At 30.8% G+C, this 24,471-nt stretch overlaps 1 protein-coding gene across 1 annotated transcript in view; it reads right to left on the bottom strand.

The window, feature by feature from the left end:
- Positions 1-1,509: 1,509 nt before the first annotated feature.
- Positions 1,510-24,471, bottom strand: part of LOC114759119 (disease resistance protein RPH8A-like) — a 76,466-nt gene continuing 53,504 nt past the window's right edge. The window contains exons 5-10 of the mRNA XM_028948208.1: positions 4,663-4,743; positions 4,490-4,578; positions 4,328-4,403; positions 3,977-4,220; positions 2,565-3,703; positions 1,510-1,587 (exon numbers count right to left, since the gene is read on the bottom strand). Of these exons, the coding sequence (XP_028804041.1) occupies positions 1,510-1,587; positions 2,565-3,703; positions 3,977-4,220; positions 4,328-4,403; positions 4,490-4,578; positions 4,663-4,743 (1,707 nt within the window). The remainder of the gene's footprint in view (positions 1,588-2,564; positions 3,704-3,976; positions 4,221-4,327; positions 4,404-4,489; positions 4,579-4,662; positions 4,744-24,471) is intronic.

The following is a 24,471-nucleotide window of genomic DNA, read 5'->3' as shown; positions in this document are numbered from 1 at the left end:
TATATATATATATATATATATATATATATATATAGTGGGGGTGGGGAGATTGTTGACGAAAAGAGGATATGATTTCTTCAATCATGTTCTCGGCAAAAAATGACTCCGGCTTAGTGTTTTAAATTGATGACAATGATCGATACAAAGGAGAGGAAAGAAAAGATATTTTGGAGAAAAGAAGTTTTCCTCTGATAGGGCTTGATAAAACCTAAGGTAGGTGTTCTAATTCGATTTTACATCCTTCTACTTTAGAGTTATGGATTTTCTGATACTTGAAATTAGGGTTTATGAATGGTTCGATTTCAATTCTAAGGAGTTTCTACCAATTGATTTGTGTTTAAATGAATCAATGGGAGTTGATTATTACTCCTCTGCTATTTAATATAGGACCTAATTGTTGAGTTCATTTTGATTCTAAATATAAAACCTATTTATCATATTTATTAGTTTTTCTTAAATTACCCCTATTGATACTCCTCCAAGCATAATCAAATAAAAGAGGAAGGAAGGATATTAAGCAAGATGATTATGGTGTTTTAGGAAAAACATGTCATATTTCTTATAATTAATTGACTTGCCTAACTTCTTTAATCTGATCAAGTTAGTTAAATAGGTCTTATATTAAATATTAGAAGAGTAGTATATAATTAGTTTAGTTTTGATCCATTACATAATTACGATGATTTCGCCATTAAAAAGGAGGGAGAGGGGGCGGGGGAAGACCCTCGAGTTTTTGCCTTGTAATTTTGGACCAGATCTAAGTGGATTTTCAATGCTAGGACCAAAACCCAAAAAACTAGACCCAACAACAACATTCATAGGAAATTATTAGCACGACAACCATAAAGCATACATATAAACAGCAAAAGTATTAACACTATCGAAAAATAAATGGCAAAATTAATAGATCTTTCATTTTCTTGATGCGTCAATGAATGCTTAGGACATAAATTTAATCAAGGAATCATCAACTTTCATCATTGCGAAAACGAAGTGCTAGACTTAAATTCAAACAACAGAGTGAAATAAGGGCAAACATGGAGTAATTGAACAGCCAAATTTAATTTGATATAAATTCATGTCAGACGATTTTTAAAAATCAAAATGGAGAAAAATAAAGCAAACACAGACAATAGCAATGTTCATATACGTATATTATGAAGATAAATAATGAGATGATATCCATATTATAATAAAAAAGAAAGTCAAATCTTGGAGGAGATTTGCACCTGAATATCATATTCCCAATAGAGTCCGAGTCCCAAAAATGGCTTCTCTATTTTCATTTGCGTTTGAAGCTTATATCCTTCTTTGATCTCTATATGAGGGGGGCTTAGTTTCTCACGATAGCGGGCCTCAAAACATTGGAGAGAAGGACAGAGCATGGTCCCTTTGAATACAAAAGTTAATTCTGGTGGATCAGTCAGTCTAAAAGATCTCACTTTGGGAAGAGTGATAGTAGGGTTAAAAGTGTTACCGCCATTCTCTCTAATTATTTCTTTCATCGACTTACAAGATGCAACAGAAATAGTCTCTAGGTTTTGGAGCTGTGCTAATAATTCTGACGTCATCAGAATCGTCATTTCGCTACATCCACAAATATCGAGCTCTCTGAGATAAAGGAACAGGCTATCCAAGGACAGAGGAAGTGGCATCACTATTTGTGTGAAGTTTTTCAGCCAACGAAGGTACAACCTTTCAACTAACATGACAGAGGCGCAAAATGAGCAAGTGGGAGCGCCACAGAACAAGTACTCCAGCTCATCGCATTCACTTATTTCGAACCGTTCAATTTTTGGTAAATTATTATTATTTTTTTGGACCGATAAAGCACGACAAAGCCAAGTTGTCCTTGTCAAATGGTCACACTTGCTTATAATCAACTCTTTGACGTCTCCTGGAAGTACCGCTACTCTATTTGCCCAATCAATACCAAATAAAAACACCCTTTTCAAGTGGCAGGCTTCTACATTAAATGAATAATCATCACCACAAGGTCGTATGACTAAACTTAGATAATAACTTTTGAGCCCGCGATCTTCATCTAGGAAACTTATAACAAAGTCATTAAACTTTTCAATATCATAAAAAGTGACTGATATAACTTTCAGCTTTCTCAAACCTCGTAGATCTGCTAACGTTAAGTGCCTTCTCATCAACAGAGACTGTAGATTGGTCAATTTGGATATTGTTGATGATGAGATTGTGAACATATATGTATCTTCTAGATTCAAAAATTCAAGATTCACCAACAATTCCAAGCCACAAGGTTCTTCACTGATTGCAGTATATGAAAGGTCCAACTCTATTAAACGCCACAGTTTTGCTAATGAAGGGACATACTTCAATCCTTTACATCGTGAAAGTAATAATGCAATGAGACATTCCAAGTTAGATACAGATTTGGGCAAATGCCCAATGTTTGTCCGAGACAAATCAAGTATTTTAAGGGCAGGCATGTTAATAAAAAAATCATCTGGAATCCGTAGGAAACAACTAGAATCTAACAGTAATGTAGAAAGTTTAGAGCATTTGGGAGATGTGTCATTAAAAATTTGTGGTACCTCGCTTCCACTTAGAAAAACATTCTGCAAATTTTCATTCCATTTTCCATTCTCTGACAATCCTATTAAATTCATACCATGTTTTGTCATGATTTTTTCAGTCTTCTTTGCAATAGTGAGAGCCATGACCTGAAGTAAAGTGTGCACTCTGCATGTCCCATTCTTTTTCAACAACAAACTGCTATTTTTTAACTTTTGCCACATGGCATAACCTTCATTATATCGCATCGTGAAGCTCTTTGTCCCATCTGTCCATTCCCCATAGAAAAATCTTTTCATAAAAGGCTTAGTAACAATATCCAATACAGTCCCCTTAACACTCAATGCACAGTACAAAAAAAACCTTTGCAATTTATTGTTTAAGAAAGAATAACTAGATTTCAATACCTGAAATACCCTCTCATCCATATGATATTGCCCGTCACCCATGTTTTGAAGGCATTCCAACAAATGATCCCATTCTCTTATGTGCTCTTTTCCCTTCATGCTTCTTGCTATCATAACAATTGCAAGGGGCAAACCCTCACATTGTTCTGCCACCGCCCTTGCTTTAGTCTCCACCCCAATCGGTTGTATTTGATGGACTCCAAGAGTCTTTGTAAACAAATCAAAACCATCTTTTTTGCCTAGAGGTTCTACTTCTATTATGTTCTTCATGCAATTCATACTTTGACACACTTCCCACAATCGAGTTGTCAAAATCAATTTAATCCCATTATTTGAAACTGGAAATCCAACCTCTTCCAAATAGATAGGATTCCAAACATCATCTAAAATAAGGACACATCTAGTTATGTGTTTGAATGCATGCAATAATTTCCCTGATATCCTTTTGACATCACACTCATCAGATATTTCTAAATTAATTGATCTTGCAATGGCCTTTTGCAACTTACAAATGCTATTATCATATTGTGACACAGTGACCCAAATAATATGCTCCAAGTCATCACCAGCTTCTTCTAAAAGTTTGTTATGCACATGAGTTGCTAAAGCTGTTTTCCCTGCTCCGCCCATTCCCCATATCCCAACAGCTGACACCTCATCTTCTGTTATCCATTTCCATATTTGTTGAGTACTCCTTTGAAACTCTTCTCCCACTAAATCAATTGTCGGCAACAAATAACCTCTAGAACATTCTAGCAATAAGAGTAAGAATAATCCATTAACATGAGTTCACAAAAGGAATTATAGATTTCAAATGCAGAAAGTAAGAAGAACAAAATAGAAATAAATTCAATATATTGCATTTAGATATCCTTTACCATGTCTTTAAAACAAAGTAATAATCATCTAGCATGATTTGATGATAGCGGTTACTCACTTCAGGAGAAATTACAAAGAATGTATAAATATTTTTTTACAAATCACTTCTCAAAAAAAGTATATATAGTTTAAGTTGAAGCATATACCTGTTTTCAAACGAACATTTTTTCTCTTCGCTATATTATCAGAATCATCCAATTCCATGTATGCCCCTCGTCTTCCAACATCTTCAACCCACTTTCTTTTAGTTCCACGTAAATCTAAATCTTCTTCAGTATGGGCTTTTGCATAACTTCTTGCTGCTTCATCATATAGTCTTTCTTTCTCATTATTCAGGTTACTCTTGAGTAACTTCAAAGCCAAATCCAACCTTTCTTTATCACTGTCAAACTGAAATTTGTCCATATGTATTATTTAATATATGATAGTGTTCATGTATTCATGTGCATGCATGTGTATAAGAGCATTTAGCAAAACTAATTTGCAAGTGACCATACCTGAAATAAGGGATTTTGCTTCACATAATGATCTGATTGTTGCATATAATTAATAACAAATATACCACAATCATGTCTACATATTGAAAAAAAATATGATATGGTCAATATGCATACTTGTTTTAATAAAGACTACAATTTAAAAACAAATCATAAACTCACCCATTACGCTGTAATAAGATATTGCTCGCCATTCTCCTATCAAATTTCGTGAACATAACATTTTCAAAGAGATTATCCATGGCAAGCAGCTACACAAAAAAGATACATCCTAAAGAATTAAAAGATCAATCTATTACTTGCATGTATATCACGTGCATCTTTGTAATACTTACCAGTTTCTCTATTGTTTGGTCGCGTTCAATTTTATCCGTAAATCGATCACATAGAGAATCCCATATTTCAACTTCCTGATTCTTCATATGAATAATATATAGATAATAATGTCCACATGAATTTTTCCCAACATGAACAGGAATAAATATCTGTGACATGCATGTGATCAAACAAATCAAATTGATATACAACCAAAAATAGTAATCATTATGAGAAATGAAACATCAAACTAGATTGAAAGATAATACCTTCTCACAATCTACCAAGTCCGACATGTAATTGGCTCTCATATTATGCCGTCAAACAAAGTCAAGGAAAGAACTTACATCACCACTATTGAGTGCTACATTCTATAACGAAAGAATCCTTAATTAAATATTCTTGTCAATTAAATTGTCTTTGATTCAATAACTAACAAATATCATCCAACTGAAAAGGGAATAAGAAATCACCGAAAACATCACCGGAAGATACCAATTCGAAACTTTACTTTTGTTTCTCCTTTCATTGTCAGTGAGGATATCAGCAAAAATATTTATTACCTAAGAAAATAGGAAAATTAAACAATACCATATAGTGAACCCCTTGCTCAATAGTAACAAAATAGAATAAAAGTAGGGTTAAGGTACAAATTTATCCCGAAAGTTTAAAATTATAGCAATATTGCCTCATATCATTAAATATATTAATAGCCAACATTACTGTAACATCAGTTTTTTAGCAGTAGGAGACAATATTGCTACGATTTTAAAACCCAAAAAAACTTTTAAGTACCTAATGCTTCTAGGTAAAAACTTTCAGAACAAATTTATATCTTAACCCATGAAAGTATTAGTAAATACTCACGCAAGAATCCAAATGAGCCCGTGGTCCAAGTGTGGTCAATTTAGATTGACTCAGATGTGTACCTCGATGCAATGAAAAAATTACACATCTATCCCTAAAGAACATGTAAGGTGAATGATTTAATTAGGCTTCACATTAGAAAAACTACACGCTACTACTTACGCATAATATATACACATATATATAGTTGTGAGCATATGAATCTAACCTCAAACGCTCAAAAACATATTGTATCAATTGTAAGTCAGGTTCGTCCACAACATTATTGGGAACACAAAAAGGGCCGACCTTAATCCTCCCTTGATGCATAGCTTCTGAGTCGATTTGAACTTGCTGGGGAGCCTTCATCCCTTCCCACATTGTTTTGGGGGACATGTAACAATCAAGCATTCTTTCATGGAGTTTGTTATGATCTCTCGGTCCTATTTTAAGTATAATTAATGAGTACATTAATTAGTTGCCAAAGTCACAGTATAAATTCAAACTTTCTAAACTACGAGTTAATAGTCGGCTACTAATTAAATTAGCTCTCATATAGTTCATATGAATCATTCCTCACTCCAATATATGATAAAGACTGAGGAATATCTTATTTATTAGAATTAACATACACTAGTCATCACAATCCACAATTTATATAATCCAGAAAACACGTGAGGTGAAAAAAAATCCCAAAAAAAACATGTGCTGATATTTAGGCGAAGAAATATTAAAAATAACAAAATTTATTGACACTCCTTTTATGATAAACTAATTTCACACAACAGTAATTACTGTTTAACTTCATTTATATTCACGTTGGAAAGGATAACAAAATATACTTATGTTATTTATACTCGAAAATGATACTTCAGTCTCTCTTAAGGAGATTACTACACTTTATTTCTTAGTAGAAATTAAAAACCGAAATCCTAACCATACCCTTTCAAGGCATACCAACATACTACTTCTCTCTCCTAATTCTTAATATAAGACCCAATTAACTAATTTGAGAAGATTAAAAAAACTAAATAAATTACTCTAAAATGTTTATATTTATCATTTTCTTCAAATTAATTTGTCAAACTTATAAATTACTACCTCTCATGATTAATATAAATAGGGATATTTTGGGCAAAAGTGATAAATAAGGATATTTTGGACAAGAGACAAAAAATGAACTGATATCTTATATTTAAAAACAAATAGAATTTTCAACTAACTTTTATATTAAAAATAATAGACAAAAAATTCATTAAAAATATGATATAATTAAGTCATTTCCTTGACTTTATTAATCTTTCTGTCAATAAAATAGTATACATCATTATTCATTCAAATTAAAATAATATTATCTCGTACCTTGTGAATGAAAGTGATCCTGTTTCAGGCTGGTGTCTTTGGTGAAAAGAGGAGCAGTACAAGGTCGAATACCCTTACCCTTGATTTGATAAATATGAGATTTGATTCGATTCGTACTTGCTGCAAATTCAAATTCACAATGATTGCACTTTACTTTCTTCTCCCCTTCCAATACAGTGACGTGTTTCCACGCTTCAACATCCTTAGGCCTTCCACCAGTTGATCCTTCTTTCCCCATTATTCCTTATAAATAGATATGGAATATGGATACCCTAATCAAAGCAAAACTATATAGCAGAAACAATAACCGAGCAGCGTAAATAAAGAGAGAACTTAAAGAAGTTACCTGCATCAGGATTTTGGAAGAGCTGAGATGGATGATTTGAAGCCAGCAGAAAATAAGGAAGAAGATAATAGCAGTGTCTTCTTTGATCCAAAGCTATGAAACTATGAAGCCAAACTTTGTCCCATCCCAAGGTACAATCAACCGAAACTAAAGATGCAAAATCACAATAATCAGAAGACGGACCGGTTGGATCTGATCAAGGAGAAGTCATGGAGGCTGCTGAAAGTGCAAGACTCCTTCTAGCTTGTGATTAAGTTGAGACTTGCTGGCAGGTTGCTCCCCTCTTGACTGGAGAAAGCCTGAAGTCGCGTTGCAAGTTCGAAACTCTGAGGAGGTATTGCGAGGAAATGATGGTAGACTAAAGTCACATCAATAATGGAGCAGGGAGATTAAAGTTTTGTCAGTCCCGTCAATCCCATTGATTATTGCGTGTGAAAGAGCAGAAAGAGAAAAGAATTGATGTGCTGAACGCAGAGCGAAGTATATTTTTCATTGAAAAAATTGTAAAAAAAGATTTTGAAAACTGAAAAAACACAAATAAAGACTTTTAACAATTTTATTTTGAGTTTTGACAATTTTAATAAATCAAATCACAATTTGATTGAAAGAATACCAAATGATAAGTTGATTATGGGAAATGACAAGTTTACTTTAATGAATGACAATTTCAGTAGACCAAATCACAATTTGACTGAAAAGCATTTCAGACATTTCACTACGATTTGATATTTACAAAAATAAAACCAGGTTTTTATTTACTATTTTCTAAATTAAGAGTCCCAGATCACAATTTTATATATTTTAGGGGTCTTTAGTTGTAATTTTCCTAAAAAATTTTGATTTTCTAATTAGTTTTCCAAAAGATCTACTAAATACATGCATATTAATTATCATTAAAAAAAATTTTAGTATTTTTTTGGGTTTAGATATACCTAAAAAATATATAAGGGTGTTGAATGCATTACAATACTTTAAGATACATGATACATTTAAAAAAATATTTCAAGACGATTTGACGCATAGAGAAGTGATAAAAAAATAAAAAAAAGGGAAAAAAAAGAAACTAATAAAATGGAAAAAAATTATAAACAGATAAACACCTTATCCATTAAAATATTGATTATTATTTTTTCATTATTAAAATACAAATATATTTATACTTTTTAATTAAATTATATTATTTTAATTATTATCAATTTAACCAAATTTAACCTATTGACCCTTAACTTACTGTTTTGACTATTGACTAACCTGATTTTTAGTGTCTTAATTTTAAGCACTCTTACATGTGCTCTATATGTTATACACTGCAAATTTAATTCTTTTGATATCTCCAATGTTTATTATTAATATTTTGAGTCCCATTTAGGGTTGTTCACAGGGCGGAGTTTCCGTCCCCTCTCCCTTCCTGAGACTGTTCTTGTCCTATTAGAACTAGGACAAAAAGAGGATGGGTCAAAACATCTCATTCTAATTTTTTTTACAAACCACTTTAATTTTGGGTTTGAATATTTTTTATGTTTAATATTTGTTTTTTATTCTATTTTTGAAGATAAAAATATTAAAACAATATTATGTAGCAAGTCTAATTATAAAAAAATATAAAAACAATACTGTGAAAAAACAGTAAAAGAAATAATATATAATAACTTTATGAATTGTTTTATTAAGGAAGGAGATTATACTGAGATAACACTAGTCTACGACTTAAGAACTGAAAATCATTGTACAAAAAAAATATTATTAATAAGTAAATTGAATAATCTAATAATAATTATTAATAAGTAAATTTACAAAAAAAGAAAGAAATGGGAGAAAATACCACAAGACTTGTAGTTGTCATGTCTCAAAATCTTTTTTATCTTGTTCCCTCCCATCCTGTCTCAAATTGATTGGAATGAGACAAATTGAGCATTTATAGTCTATAAGCAATAAAAATCCTTGTACACTCTTCTCCTCTAATAGAACATCCAATACTTGGTTCATAAATCAACTTTTTCTCTTAGAATATAGGATCTGTTTGGCAGAACGGTGAAAATCCCCTATAAGCACGTTTCACGTAAACCGAAACAACTTTTCTCACATACTTGCCTCGTATTCTGTAAATTACTATTAAAAACAGTTTATAAGCCACTTATAAGTTGTTTCAAACAAGCCTATAATGTTGATTTTTCAAAAACACCTTTAAAACTCCCCTTTGATTTTTTTTTTTGGACGAAAAGGTTATCCATATTTTCTCGATGATTATGTGCAAAGACAAAAGAAATTGGATTGTTTAATAAACTAGTAGAAATATTGGTTCAAGAGTTAATAAATCATATCGGAGTCAGATTAAAGTTAAACTAATAATAATTAAAATGTGTAAAAATATTTTTATTTTAACCATAAAAATAATATTTTATCTTTTTACTCCTCCGGTCCTTATTATAAGACCCAATTTGACTTTTTATTTGGTCCTAATTATAAGACCCAATCCATTTTGTCTCTTATATTTATGCATTTTTTTCCAAGATAATCCTTTTAATAATGATAGTTTTAGCCAATATACTTAATTAGCAAGGATATTTTAGGAATAACAACACTTATTTATTATAAATAACCAACTTAACTTGCTTCCTTAATCTCCTCAAATAAGTCAATTGGGTCTTATAATTAGGACCGGAGGAGTATTTATTTTCTTTCACTTTTTAGGGTTTGTTTGGTTGGAGGAAAGGGTGGGGGATGGGAGGGAAAATGAGCCCTTCCCTTCATTGGTTAAAAATTTTGAAGGGGAAGAAAGCCAAAATGTCCCCTCCCCTCCCTCTCCCCATTTGAGCTCCCTCCAAATTGGAGATTTTTGGAGGGGGCTAAATTTTTGGATTATCATACTCTTATGGTTTTTTAATATTTCATTACTACCCATTAAATATATTATTATAATATTTATTTCAAATAAAAAAATATATATCCTAAGTATAAAAATATAAATTATTATAATTAAAAAAGTATATTATAAAAAAATGAATTAAAAATAAAAAATTATTTAAATAAAAAATTATAATATTATAAAATTAATTTTTTATAAATATATTATTTATTAAATATATTTTAAAGCTGAAAAAAGGAATAGCCTAAAGAGAATAAAATTTCATTTTTCTTAGAGAATATAAAATTTATTGATTTGATTATTTCAAATATATTAATTAGAATAAAAAATTACTATACCAGTTTTTTAATGTACGTATTAGCATAATAAACTGAATTTTTATTAAATTATATAATTAAAATTAAAATGTAAGTTAATTTATATAATATAGTAATAAAAACATAAACTAATATGTAAAGATAAAACAATAAATTAATTATTACTATTTTTTCCCTTCCCTCCTTAATCAAATAAAGTATCATTACATATCATTTTTTTTAATCGAACTAAACAGACGAGGATAAAACCTCCCCTAAATCAAACAGTTCTTATTCTCCCCTCCCATGACTTGGTTTTACTTTTTCTTTTTCTTTTTCACTTTTTCTCCACTCTTCCCTCTCTCTCCCCACAGGCATCCATCAAATCATATCACTTGCTTTCGTTTTTCTTATCTGCTGCACGCTGATCTGGTCTCCTCTCTCTCTCTCCAAGTCTCCCTCTCTTCTTTCTTCCTTGTGCCCTTGCCTTTAATGAAAATCTCTTTTCTCTCTCTCTCTCTTTCTCTTTACCTTTCATGAGCACCACGAATGCCGGAGATAGCCACTTAGCTAGTAGCGACATCATGGGGTGCGAATGAATGGAGCAAGAAGTGAAGATTGAAGACCACGCTGATGTCACAACCACGAGCATTAACGAAGTTCGATCGGAATACGGAGTTTAGCAATGACGGGCGCAAATGAGTTTTAGGCAAGGACATTTGGAGTATTTTTTTTATTTCTTTCATTTTTTTCCCTGAAATTGAAAAATTATGACTTGGGCAACCTAACAACCCAGCAGGTTAACTAGTTATTCTCCGTTCGTACCCAATTAAACTGGTTTGCACCGGGTTGTTTCCCATCAGGTTTAGGAGCTAAACCAGATCGGTTTTCAGTCCAACTCGCTTGATCCGGTCTGATTTTTCATTATTTGCTTACTTTAAAAGCTATATTTTAGTTGTTTAACCCTAATAATCTAATAACAAAAATGATGAAAACATTATCAAATATTCACATATTAAGTTTAATTTTTAAAACAATCATGATGATTACATTTAAACTAATAATTTTAGGGTAGTTAAATGACTTAAAATATAGTTTTTAACGTTAAAAAACCAAACCAAAATTTTATATAAAATTAAAATATATATATACTTTACTCTATTATATTATGATACTTTGATATACACACACACCTGTCATAGTATTTGTACTTATGGTGAACTGAAGGAAGAGAGAGCTTGTATATATGTAGTTCAAATGCTTCTCAATGAGATAAACAAGGGTCATAAGCCCTCGTCTGTAGCAATATCTAACCAACCCCAAAGGTCGAAGCATACGGAGCCTCAATACAAAAATTACCAAGAAGAGCTGCATTGGATGTAGCTGCCATACACATCGTGCTAGGGTTATGAGTTGCCATTATTGTTGTTATTGCGCTTGAATGAGTAAGCTCGACGAGCCACTGAGCCCAAAGGCATGGGCTATTGTTACTACTGCAATTCAGGGCTATATTCCACGTGCAGATTATTTGAAAGCCATGTCAACAATCGCTTTTATCACATACTACTTCCGGTTTTTAATATAAGAACTAATTATGTTGTACATCTTGTGTGTGGGTGTGTCAAGGAAGAGTCACACACTGCTTGGGATTGTGGGGGTCCAAGTGATAAGTGAACTTGGACTACTAACAAGTCAAGAAGAGAAATGAGCTCACATGCAGAACAGGCCACCAGAGACAAATCCGGCAATTTCCCTTTACTCCTTCTGTGCGAGCCAAATACGGTATTGGGCAAATTATTAAAAATATCTATCTAAATTTTAATTACAATTTATTCCTCTTCAATGTTCGTAACCAAAGATTTTATTCTTCTTAAATAATCATTAAACAAGTTAATTACTACTTGAAACTACTCATTTAATTATGAGTTAATTTTCATTAAATGTGCCCAATGGTATTGTGATCTGTAGCCTATAAAAGGGGCATGAGACGGAAGTTCAGAGGGCCCGCCATGCTCTAAGCTTTCAGGCAACTATCTTCCCTCCTCTGGTGTTCTGCCTTATTGAGTTTTTTTATCTTTCGTTATTCTGCTCACCCTGCTCTTACAGGAAGAATCCGTTTAATCCTGGGGAGTGTCGTTTATTGCTTTGTCGGTAGTTGCGGAATAGCTCTTAAGGACCGTGTCTGTAGGACACGACTCGGATTTGCCGTTTCTCTACAGGTGTTGCCATCAATAGGGTTTGCATAGCATTATAGAGGACTTGGAAGATCTGTTGGACTTTGGGAGAATTTAAATGCTGCCGCCAACAAATTAAAGATTCAATTTAATCTTAAATATAAGACTTCAATTCACTTTGTCTTATAAGTATTTATCCATTTTTTTCTTTTAGGAAATCTCTATACGGAAACTACTCACATGTTACGGAGTTTCTTTTGTATTGTAACAAATTGTAAATAAATTGTAATATTAATATAATTAATTATTAATTATATATTAATTTTATTAATATATTAATTCTATTTATAATTGTTAATTATATTTATAAGAGAATTTTATTATATTTTATAATTTTTATTATATTTCTATTTGATCACATATTATGCGAAACGAACTCTTTTTATGCTAAAAGAATCTTATTTTAAATTAGAGTATATACTCCTCCGATTCTTAATGTAAGACCTATTTAACTAATTTAATTTATTAATAAGGTTAAGTAAGGAAGTTCATTATAAAAAAATATGAATTTTTTTTCTAAAACACTATAATAATCTTCTTTAATATCTTCTTGAGGTGAGCAAGAAACCCATTACTCGCTAACCTGCCCATAGCCCAATAAATTTTTGCCTGTTTAAGCCCGCCCAATTAACTCAAATAAAAAACGATAAATGGGCAGGCTTAAATGGGCAGGGTAGCCCATTAAATGGGACAGGCTACAGGCAAGGTATTGGGTTGTCCATACCCGGCCATTTAAGTCTTATTTTTTTAGAATATTTTTAGTTTTCATTAAATGACTATATGTAAGGTTGTGTGATTGAAATGGTTGATATTATGTTATGTTATTTCATATTTGGTCTGCCATTTGATATGCAAACTTTATTGACAACTTTACAAGGTTGCATACGAGGTAGCTATACTAAAAAATTACCAAAAAAAAAATAAAATAAATGGGTTACCCCATAACCTGATTAACCCAAACGGGTTGCCCCATAACCCATTTAATACGGACTTAAATGGACTGCTACTGGGTTATGGGCTAGCCCATGCCCATTTATTCATAAATAGATGGGCTATGGGCCAACCTTCGAGCTAGCCCATTCCGCCTGTTGCTTAGCTCTAAATTATCCTCCCTCTCTCCTACTTAATTATGATTGAGGAAGTATTAATAAAAGTAATTTTAAAAAATTAATAACTATGAAAAGTATGTCTTACATTTAGGACGAAAATTAACTCAACAATTAGGTTTTACGTTAAAGATTGGAAGAATAATATTTTTTTAAAGAAATCCTATTTGTCTGATAAAATTCCCTCTCTTTTTTGTTTGTGCACTTTTCTAGAGCCGGGAAAACAGGCCGAGCTCATCGGGCAGGCCTGTTTAGGCCCTAAAATGATGAGGACTGGACTTGAAATTTTTCCCCTCAAATAGAAAATAGGCCCTGGAGAGCCGAGGGCTTAAAAGAGCCTACCCTAGAGGGTCGAGAGCCGACTTGTTTAGGCCCTTTTATAATTTTTTTGGTTTTTTTAAATTTTTTATGTAATTCTAATATTATTAATTTTTTACATTGTTAATAATATTTTAGATATTTAGTTATTATTATCATTTTAAAACTAAATTTTACAGAATGATTTAATTTATTTAGTTTTAGACAATAATTTGTCCAATTAAATTTTTAAAAAATGGGTTGATTTGAACTTTAATAATGATTTGATTTATATTATATGCGTTGATATTTTTAAACTATATATATATATATTTGATAATAGAGTATTTTATACTTATATAACTTGTGATTCTATAATTTGAATTAGAAATTCATGAGTTTCTACAACAATGTTTCTCACATTAAAGTAAAATAATAGCTAGATTGCAAAATTCAAAAGTAAAATTCCTATAAAGAAGAAAAATTTGATATTTTTGTTACAAAAAAAAAGTATACTTATGACGAAGAATAATTTATCATAGTAATTATGAAGTTTCAAAAGATTAATGATAGTGTTTACTTATTGCACAATTGCATTATAGATAAAACTTTTGGATGTTGTTATCTTGTTGATGAATGTTTTAGATGTTCTTAGATGTTGATGGATATTTATATATGATGATATTTTGTATTTGTGACTTAATTTTATTCATATTTATGTCTTTTATTAACAATTTCATTGGTTTATTTTTATTTTTTGATAAAAAATATGAGAAATATAAAAAATAGTATTTTTTCTTCAACGGGCCAAAAACCCGCAGGTTAGCCCTAAGCCTGTCAGTTTAAAGGCTGGGCCTAACAAATTGGGGTATTTTTAAAATTTTGGCTTTGAAAAACCGGCCCTTTTAAACCCGTTAGTCCTGAAGGGCCGGCCTTGATTCCTACCTCTACACTTCTCTATTACTTCTTATATGCTTATATGTTATATGTAATAAATAAAAAAATATTATATCTCATCAAAATACGGTTTCAATACACATAATTAATAAATATATTTTTTTAAAAAATATTTATTTATTATAAATAATTAACTTAACTAATTTTTTTTTCATACAGGAAGCAGCAAAAATATGATCCCACAAAGTCAAATTAACATCGCAACCGTTTTGAGGTTGTAAATTTGACCTTGATTATAATATTTTGAAGCTGTTTCTTGTTAATTGAAATTTCAGTTCAAATTTCTTTTGATTTTAACTTATTTTTAGCTTAATAATAATTAAACTCAAATTTGACCTGTACCGACAACTTAAGTGTAATTTATTGCAAATTTCCTTGCAGTATCTTAATCTTTTTCTTACTTTTCAAAAAATGAGAAAACCAATCAAAATAAAGTTTTCACTCCCCCTAATAATTAGAACTTAATCATCTTTATTAATATTACATCATTTGTATATATATTTTGGGGATTTGATTCTTGTTCCTGTCTATATATATTGCCTGATCATGACAAATAGATATTTCATATCTTTAAGCAACGTTTACAAGAATATGCTTACCATTTATTATTTTATTTTAAAATCTGATTTTTCCATTATACTATCTCTGATCCTAAATATAAAAGCTAATTGAGTAATTTGAATAAATTAAGAAAATAAGTTAAGTAGTTATTTGTAATAGATAAGTGTTGTCTTTCTTAAAATATCCTTACTAATCAAGTGTATTCACTAAAACTACTATTATTAGAAAGATTACTTTGAGAAAAATGGGATAAATATGATAGACAAAATAGATTGAAATCTTATAATTAGGACCAAAGTAAAAGTCAAATGAGATTTTATATTAAGGATAGGAGGTAGCACTTAACAATATTAGTACCATGTTGACAAATATGCATTATAATCAGTGTGAAGGTATTTAAGAAAGATTAAAAAAAACAAAGAAAGACATAAAGGGCAAGTGAGTTGATTCAAGTAATTCAATTATAAAATTTATCAAATGCCATTATGAGTAACTAATTTGAAAAAAAAAAAATCTTCTACTTTACTTGTTAAAAAAGAGAGAAATAGTAAAAAGAAAAACTTAAAAGTCTTTCTTTACCGAAAGTGATATTCAAAATTTTAGAAGTTTAGCTAGTATATAACATCGCGCAAAATATCAAATTTACACACTTCTCTTAAAATAAAATTTATCATCCGGTTTCGTCTAATTTTAAACTTTTTAAATAAAACGCTCTCAATTTAAATTGTATTTTAACACTTTTTTCCCAAAATTTCAGTTCTTTGTTATTCTTTATAAAATTAAATGTCTTTCTCGCATGTCCCCCCTGAATTTCATGTTAAAGTTATTAATATTAAATAGCTTCCCGTTGTCTAGTATCAATTTACTTAAGCAACATATATTTTCTGAAATGGTACGCATACTTGCTTGCGCTATCATCTAGAAGGTCCAAACTGACCGTCCACAATCCCAGTTGTAATTAATTTTTATTCTAAATGTGAGAAGTAAATAATTAATTTGTAGATATTTAAAAAAAATTAAGTTAATTAATTATTTATAAAAATGTGAGCCGATTTTTTTAAAATATCATTTTTAATTATTTACATATTTCCTCGATGAAAAACATGCTTAATATATATGTGAAATTAATAAGGAGGGTTAGAGAAAAAAATTATAAATTTGGGAGATAGTGATTTTTTTTTTTTGAATTAACAACTTGAAGCCACAAAGGGGATAGAATGTGCAACCTCTCGCTCATAGAGGAGAATTCACGCAATCAAATTATGAGATTTCCTAAACTCTAACTAAATCTTAAAAATCAAATCAGGAAATATATGTTTGTTTGACTGACTTAAAGCTAACTTTTACAGATGGAATATTAACCCAAATTTTAGTTTTGGAATGGAAAACAAGAAGTTGTTTTCAGGAATCTTTCTTAAATTTTGCAAACCAAAAAATCAAAAACTGAAATTGGGAAAATGATAGCCAAGCATGAGCAACTTATCTTAACGGCAACAACATTGTCAATGATAGTGAATGCAGTGTGTGTATGGTTCTCAACTTCTCATGAATTTAAACGAGCAAGCAAAGATAAGTTGGGGGGAAAACATGTGAAGCTAAGCCAAGTCAGACTTTAATTTCAACAGGTCCATCTCATAACACGTTGTATTGAGCCTAACTTTTGGCCCGTCATATGTTTTTTTAGCCTAAGTCTAACCTTTATAAAGGTTTGGCCTCCTGGTAATACACACACACACACAAAGGTTTGGCCTAATTTGAAGCCTATTAAAAAACTTTATACTACTTCCGGTCTTAAATATAAGAGTTAGTTAACTAATTTGAATAGATTAAGAAATTAAGTTAAATTAGTTATTTGTAATAAATATGTATTGTCTTTCTTAAAATATTATTACTAATCAAATTTATTGGCTAAAACTATCATTATTAGAAGAACTATCTTTAAAAAAAATAAAAAAAATATGAGAGACAAAATTGATTGAGATCTTATATTTAGAATCAAAATAAAAGTCAAATAGAGTCTTATATTAAGGACCAGAGGTAGTATTTTTAAAAACTTCTAAAAGGCTAATAGGCTTAGACTTCAAATAGGGCAAAAATAAGTTGTCTTTTAACACATTGTAAATAGATCATAATTACATAAATCAATTCAAAATTATAATAACTCTATCCAAATTATCTAAAATGCAACATAAAATATAATATTATAACATGTACAAATCGGTTGACAAGCTTAATATGCTTTTCAAAAAGCTTGAGCTTTATTTGTTCAGCAAAACAAGCCTTCAAAAAGGATGAACCTACTCCTATTTTTAAACAAACTAGGTCGTTTAGTCTATTTCCTTCCCTCAAAACGTGACTGGTTTGATTCTCCATGCCTGCTCTGCAACAAGAGCATCATTTGCAAAAACACAATTATTCTTCCCCGCTTCAAAAGCTAAGGTTTCAGTTATTTGTTGTTCTGCATATAATTAACTTGTCTTTCTCACGTGTCCAGCTCTGTAAATTATTATAGGTAGAAATTAACATGGCTAGATTATACTACCTCTAGTCCTAATTATTAAACCCTGTTTGTAGACTCCAAGTAAAGTTTTATAATTAAGATCAAAGGTAGTTCAAAATTTTCGTGAATTGTGAGCTGTGTTCAAATAATGTCACTAAATTTTAAATTGAACAATAAACTCCCCTAAACTTTCAAATCTTGACAAATAACCTCAACCATAAGTTATAAGGAAAAATCATTGCGCAATTTCACATAAGCAATCTAACCATTAAAAAGTCTCATAATAAGTAAACAGTATGCATTTATTGTAATTTTCTGAATGAAAATTTGTCATTGCATTTTGCTCACTTGTTGTGAGACTTTTAATAATTAAATCGTTTATGTAAGACTGTTGAGTAATTTTTCATACATTATATACCTACTTAAATTTATATTTTATGTGCACACAATCCCCTTGGACTTTGATTTATACGCAGATAACACCCTTAAATTTAAGCTATGTGCAAATAGGTAATCAATAAAACTAACAGTAGAGGAATTACTGCATAAATGTGAGAGTTTAAGGGATTTATCTTAAAGTTTCAAAAGTTAGAATTTAGAAAACTTATCTATCATAATATAAAGTTGAGGGAATTGTGTATCATTTAGCCAATTAATATTAAATTAGTTTTTCCATCCCTTGTGCTCTTTTTTTTTTTAATAAATTATAATGATTATTCCAATAGTTTTCAGTTGAATAATAAGAATGCACTGCCTCCCACGACACGACGTTTTCCGCTGCATCAAAATGACTTGACCAGGGGCATGGTCCGGTTTTTATCTTTTGTTCTTTTTCAGGGTTAAACGTGCTCAACATTTTAAAGTATTTTGTAATTATATATTAAAATATTTTTCAGGTACATTGAATATTTTAAAATATTTTGTAGTTCATCGATATCATGAAGCATTTTTTAGGTTGTCTAGCACCCTAAAAACTACTGAAAAAATATTTTATAGTATTTGATATATATTTGTTTAAAGAACTTTTTGAGGAGCTAATGACAAAATTAAAATTGTTTATGAAATGATACTTTAAAAACATAATTACTTCTGAAAAAAATTAATACTTTAGTAGTAAAATTATACCACCAAATATTTTAAGGGTACTCAATGCACTTTATAAAATATTTTAAAGTGCTGAACGTATCTACAAAATATCTTAAAATGTTGGGCTCACCAGTTTCTTTCATTTTATCCTAATCTTTTATCAGAAAATATTTTGATGTAGATATTCAAAGCTCATAATTTAACTAAAAATAGTAAAAGCTATGTTGAAATTTCATCGAGGATAATAAAACTTTTTTGATCCTTGAAGTCTGCCTCAATTGTTAATTTAACCCTTGAAATTTAATTTTTATTAGTCGAGTCTTAACGGTTCGTTGGAAGACATATAATCCTAAATAGGTATATGGTAATTCCATTAGTAAAATGCATTCTTTTGTTAAAAAACTTAAGCATGACAAACTCTTAAGATCAAATAATAATATAAAATTATATATAAAACTTTAAGACTTTGATTCATAAAAATTAAAACTTTATGAATGAAATTGATAGCTGAGACGTATTTGGCAAAACCATTTTGAAGGAAGTTAAAAATGCTAATAGAACAAAATTAAATAGTTAATTAAAAGAAAAAATATATGTATTATATTAATAAAAATTGAAAAGAAGCATAAGTATCTTCAAAATGGTTTTCCAACATATACAATAGATCCAAAGTTTCATTATCCCTTTTATCAATAATGAAATTTTTTTTTTCAAGTTGAAATTATATAATAATAAAATTTAAATATTATTAACACGGTTAAAATTATACTTTCAAATAATTTAATAATGATTAGATTATGAGCTTGAGCTCTACACAAAAATATAAAAGAAAATGACAAAAAAAACCTCCGAAATGGAAAAATTACAAATAAGGACTCATGATAATATTAGTATGGGTTTTAATAATAATAATATTAGTTTTGACAACAATTTTTGTAAACCGGTGCCTCTGTGCAATTTTTCTATTTCGACAGTTTTTTTTTTGCTATTTTTCCAAATATAAAACGAACCACATCATTTCTGAGTTATGACCTATAAATAGCATATAGCACACCTCTCACACATACACACACATATTTATTGAGTTTGGGATATTCACCTTATAGTAGTGAATAACTTTAGAACTGACTACAAAACTCTTTCCATATAACCTATATATATATATATATATATATATATTTTATATGCATTGATATATAGATACTTGTAAAATTTTGCGTTAAATTTTTTAATTAATAATAACTTTTTAAGTAAATATTCTAACAAAAAGTTATGAATTAATTGTTGTAAATATAACTAAATGGATAATGTATATTGTTGGCAAAAAATGGATATTGTCTATTGCAAAAAAAAAAATTTGGGCCAAAGCACAAATTTTAATGAATAAATTGTGTTATTGGTATTTTGCTGGCCTCCAATTTATTAAATTTGATACTGATTGAATATATGAAGGAATGTTAGTAACAAAAATTAGGAATGAACATTTAACGAGTCTCCCAAGTTTTAAGGGCTCGTTTGCTGGGAAGAATTGATTAGAATGGAGAGGAATGAAAAAAATTGGAATGAAATGGAATAGAAAATTTTTAAGTGATGACATGTTTGATAGCACTGAAATTGAAAATCTGTTGATGAAAAATTTTATGTTTGGTTGGATGAAAATGGATTGGAAAATTGTGTAATTTTACCTTGTTACCCTTAATGAAAGAATATAACATTATTAAATAAAAAATACCTTTTAACATTAAAAAAATATTATTAAAAATATTCAATAATCCATAAAGTTAAATTAATAAAAAATTATAATTTTAAAAAAATATATAATCAATATAAATATAAAAATCATCATGGATTTTCATAAAAAGTACTATAAATATTAAATTTTTTAAGAATAACAATAATAAACAATATAAATATGAAGATAGCATTTGTTTTTAGTCTTTATCCATCTCGTTACCTCTATCAATTCGGATTTTCACTTCCTACTCAAAAACTTCTCATTTTCAAGCCATGTGGTTGATCATTCAAATTTTTGAATGGATTTTATTTCATTAGAAACTAGATTTAAATAGCTTTTAAGTGATAGGTTATTTGATTAATTTACATGTAAATTAATAAAATTATATCCTATGAAATTTAAGTTTTAATATGATAGGGAAAGGAGTAAGCAAAATCGAATTTGATGCTGAAAATTCAAATTTTCTTGGATCAAATTTGAATCTACACAAAAAATTTGAATTTGCTTACATCAAATTTGAATGTACTTATTTCTTTATTGTGACTTAAAATTCAACCATGGGTTTGTTGATATAAATTGGAATTTGTGTAGACAAATTTCAATTCAAGCACGACAGCCTTCACACAAAATTTGAATATGCACAAGAAAATTTGAATGTACTCGTTTTGTTGTCTTAGCTTAAAGCTCAACTATGGGTCTATTGATGTAAATTAGAATTTGTATAAACGAATTCCAATTCATGCATTATGTATTCTAATTCAAACACTATATTCAAGACAATCTGTTTTGGACACACTAAACAGAATAATTTTTAATTAGATATAAATTTCTCAAATTAAATTCAATTTGGGCAAATAAACTATCATTAAAAAGCTCTCTGAGTCTTGTTTTTAATGCAAAAAGACCCATTCAAAAATGATTTGAAATTTTAAAGTTATGATCAAAATAGTGAGCAAGGGTTTTTCAGCTTTTGAGAATGTAGGAAAATGGGCCAATCCACCCTTGGTGGATTGGACCTGAGCCCAGTATCATTTGGGGTCCTGGTGCAAATTATAAAACATATGGGTCCCTACTTGTAATTTTAGCCTTTTTACATAATATGCAAAATGGAGGGAACAGTTACGCAGAGACGGTTTTTTCATTTTGAAAACAAAACGTGTACTAAATATCATAACTGAATGATCAGTTTAGGAAGTCACGTTAGTTTTCTCTTCGACTCTGCACGACTTCTGCCTTTCCAGACTCCTCCCTCCGTCTCTCCAAAAACTCTTCCACCGGTGTAATTTGCTGTGTCTATCAGATCCGACTCCGTCACCGTGATCGGACTTCCGCGTGGCAACCTGATTACATTGCAGACTCCAGATATGCCCGAAAACCTTCATTGGTATCAGAGCCAGGTTATTTTTCCTGTTGATTCTGTGGCCTGCGTTTTCATATCAGTATTTTTTTCTGATTGTTCGGTCTGAGTAACTTGCGATTTGCTTCAATATATTATGCAAATCCTCCCTTTTACTTTCAGTATGATAGTTTTTGTGTCTTATATTTATGTTTAGACATATTGGGTTGCTTCTTTGCCTCTGTGAAGATCGTTTATACTGTATATTCTTTTGGCCGTATAGTTCTCATTTTTGAGTTTGCTTAAAATGAAGTTTTTTGGATTCAAAATTTATTCCATTGCGTAGAACTCGAAAAAACGAAGAAAATGATATAAAGTACGCTAAAAACGGACACCGGACGGCGAAGATACAGAGGAGAGAAGAAATCGAGTCCACCGGGTCCGTCGGACCCGACCCGGTTGCAGAAGCCGGGTCAAGGCGACCCAGCTGGAGGTTGAAGAAGATCTCCAGGGGCCAAAATGGCATCGTTTTGGCCCCTCCTGTAAAAAAAAAAAACGTATTTACTAAGCTGGACGTAGGATCCAGCCCAAACAAAAAAAAAGGAAGGGTGTACTGGGCTGGATGTAGGATCCAGCCCAGACAAAAAAAAAGAGGAAGGGGTGTACTAGGCTGGAGGCAGGATCCAACCCAGACCAAAATCATAAAAAAGAAAAACAACAAAATTTTTGTTTTTGTGAAGGGAACCGGTTGGGCCGAAATGGACCCAAACCCAACCGGTCCAAATACTTCAAAAAAAAAAATCTGCCTTGTTAAAAAAAAGGGGATTCAAAAATTTTTTTTTTGCAGAACAGCCACGTGGCGCGTTCTGCCACGTGTCACGCCACCTGGGCACGTGGGGACCACCACCTGACAGGTGGTGGCGCGTGGAGGCCGCAGGAACGGCGCTTGTCACCGGCGGCCGGCTTCATGGCGGCGCGTTGAGTACACGTGCCGACAAGGAGAGCGGGTGGAATTTTTTTTTCAATTTCTTCGCTAATTTTTCCTTCTAGGGGCGCGTGTAGGCGCGTGGGAGATCCGTTTGAGGTGCGGTTTGTCTCTAAAAATCTCTAAAATCAAGGTCTTCATTTTGGTATATAATTTGATAATTTTGGAGACAATTAAGGATCTATTTGTGAGTATTTTCAGTGTATTTTCTGGTATTTTCATGCGGAAATAAATTTCAGAATATTTAAAGTAATTTAAATTATTTTTTTCTAGGTGAAAATGGAGCAAGAGGCTTCTAGTAGCACTGAAAATACCGATCGTGATTCATTGGAATATTCATTCCTAGATGATAGAATTCCAGAATATGAACCTGAGGATGAGGATCCTGAGGAGGACCCTGAAGAGGTTCCTCATGAAGACCTAGAGGAGTTAGTGGATTCCGGACCTGAGTCGGAAACTACGTTCTCCACTGAACCCCTCCGTACCGAACCTCATTTGGTGTGTAATGATTCACTGGATCTCCCTAATGAAATTAAAGTTGAAGAAGGAGAAGAGGTGAACCAACCTTTGACCCCCATATTAGATATGAAAATAGCTGAAAGAGATGCAGCTAAATTGACAAACATAAAAGGCATCAATGGTGTGCTCGCTAGCTACGTCCATTACATGACCGATAAGAAGAATACCGAATTCTACCTTAGAGTCATAATGGAGTACATAAGAGCAATAAGGGTTAGAGGCGGACCAAAAGGCAAACCTATAAGAAAGTCTTACTGGATTTGGGCCATAGAGCTAGTGTCGTCCTTTATGAACAAAACGCGAAAACTTAGAAGCCTAAGAAAAGCAATGCTTGATTACCTTTATGTTCATATCAAATAATGTAATATTTGTATTCGCTTTGAATTTGTGGTTTCATGCATTGTAAACAGACTAAGTATGTTATTTCATTTAATGAAATTACTTGAATTATTGTTGTATGATTATTTGTGAATATCATGTGTATGCCTTTTATAAATGGGAGCTTTTAGAAGATAAGACTCCTAAAGGTTACATTTTTTTAAAGTGCTTATATAAAATCCTTGATAGGACATGATGATTGTTGCTAGTATCTGTGTGATGGGAGGTACAAACATATTCTCTTGATCATGGATCTACTAATTTCATTATTTATTGATCGAGGATAATATAGGCACATTACATTGTATACTTCATTGTGCTATATAACTGAAATGTTCTTTGGTTTGGTTCTCTTTTAAGAGAACATAGATTAATGTGGGATAGATTTGTCACAGAACTAAGAATGGCAACCAAGAACA

This window comes from Neltuma alba, unplaced genomic scaffold (genome assembly GCF_004799145.2).
Source record: "Neltuma alba isolate B1F8T4 unplaced genomic scaffold, ASM479914v2 tig00010789_pilon, whole genome shotgun sequence".
NCBI classification, from domain to species: domain Eukaryota; kingdom Viridiplantae; phylum Streptophyta; class Magnoliopsida; order Fabales; family Fabaceae; genus Neltuma; species Neltuma alba.
Note: the sequence above shows the minus strand (reverse complement) of the source record. Positions and strands in the feature narration are given on the sequence as shown.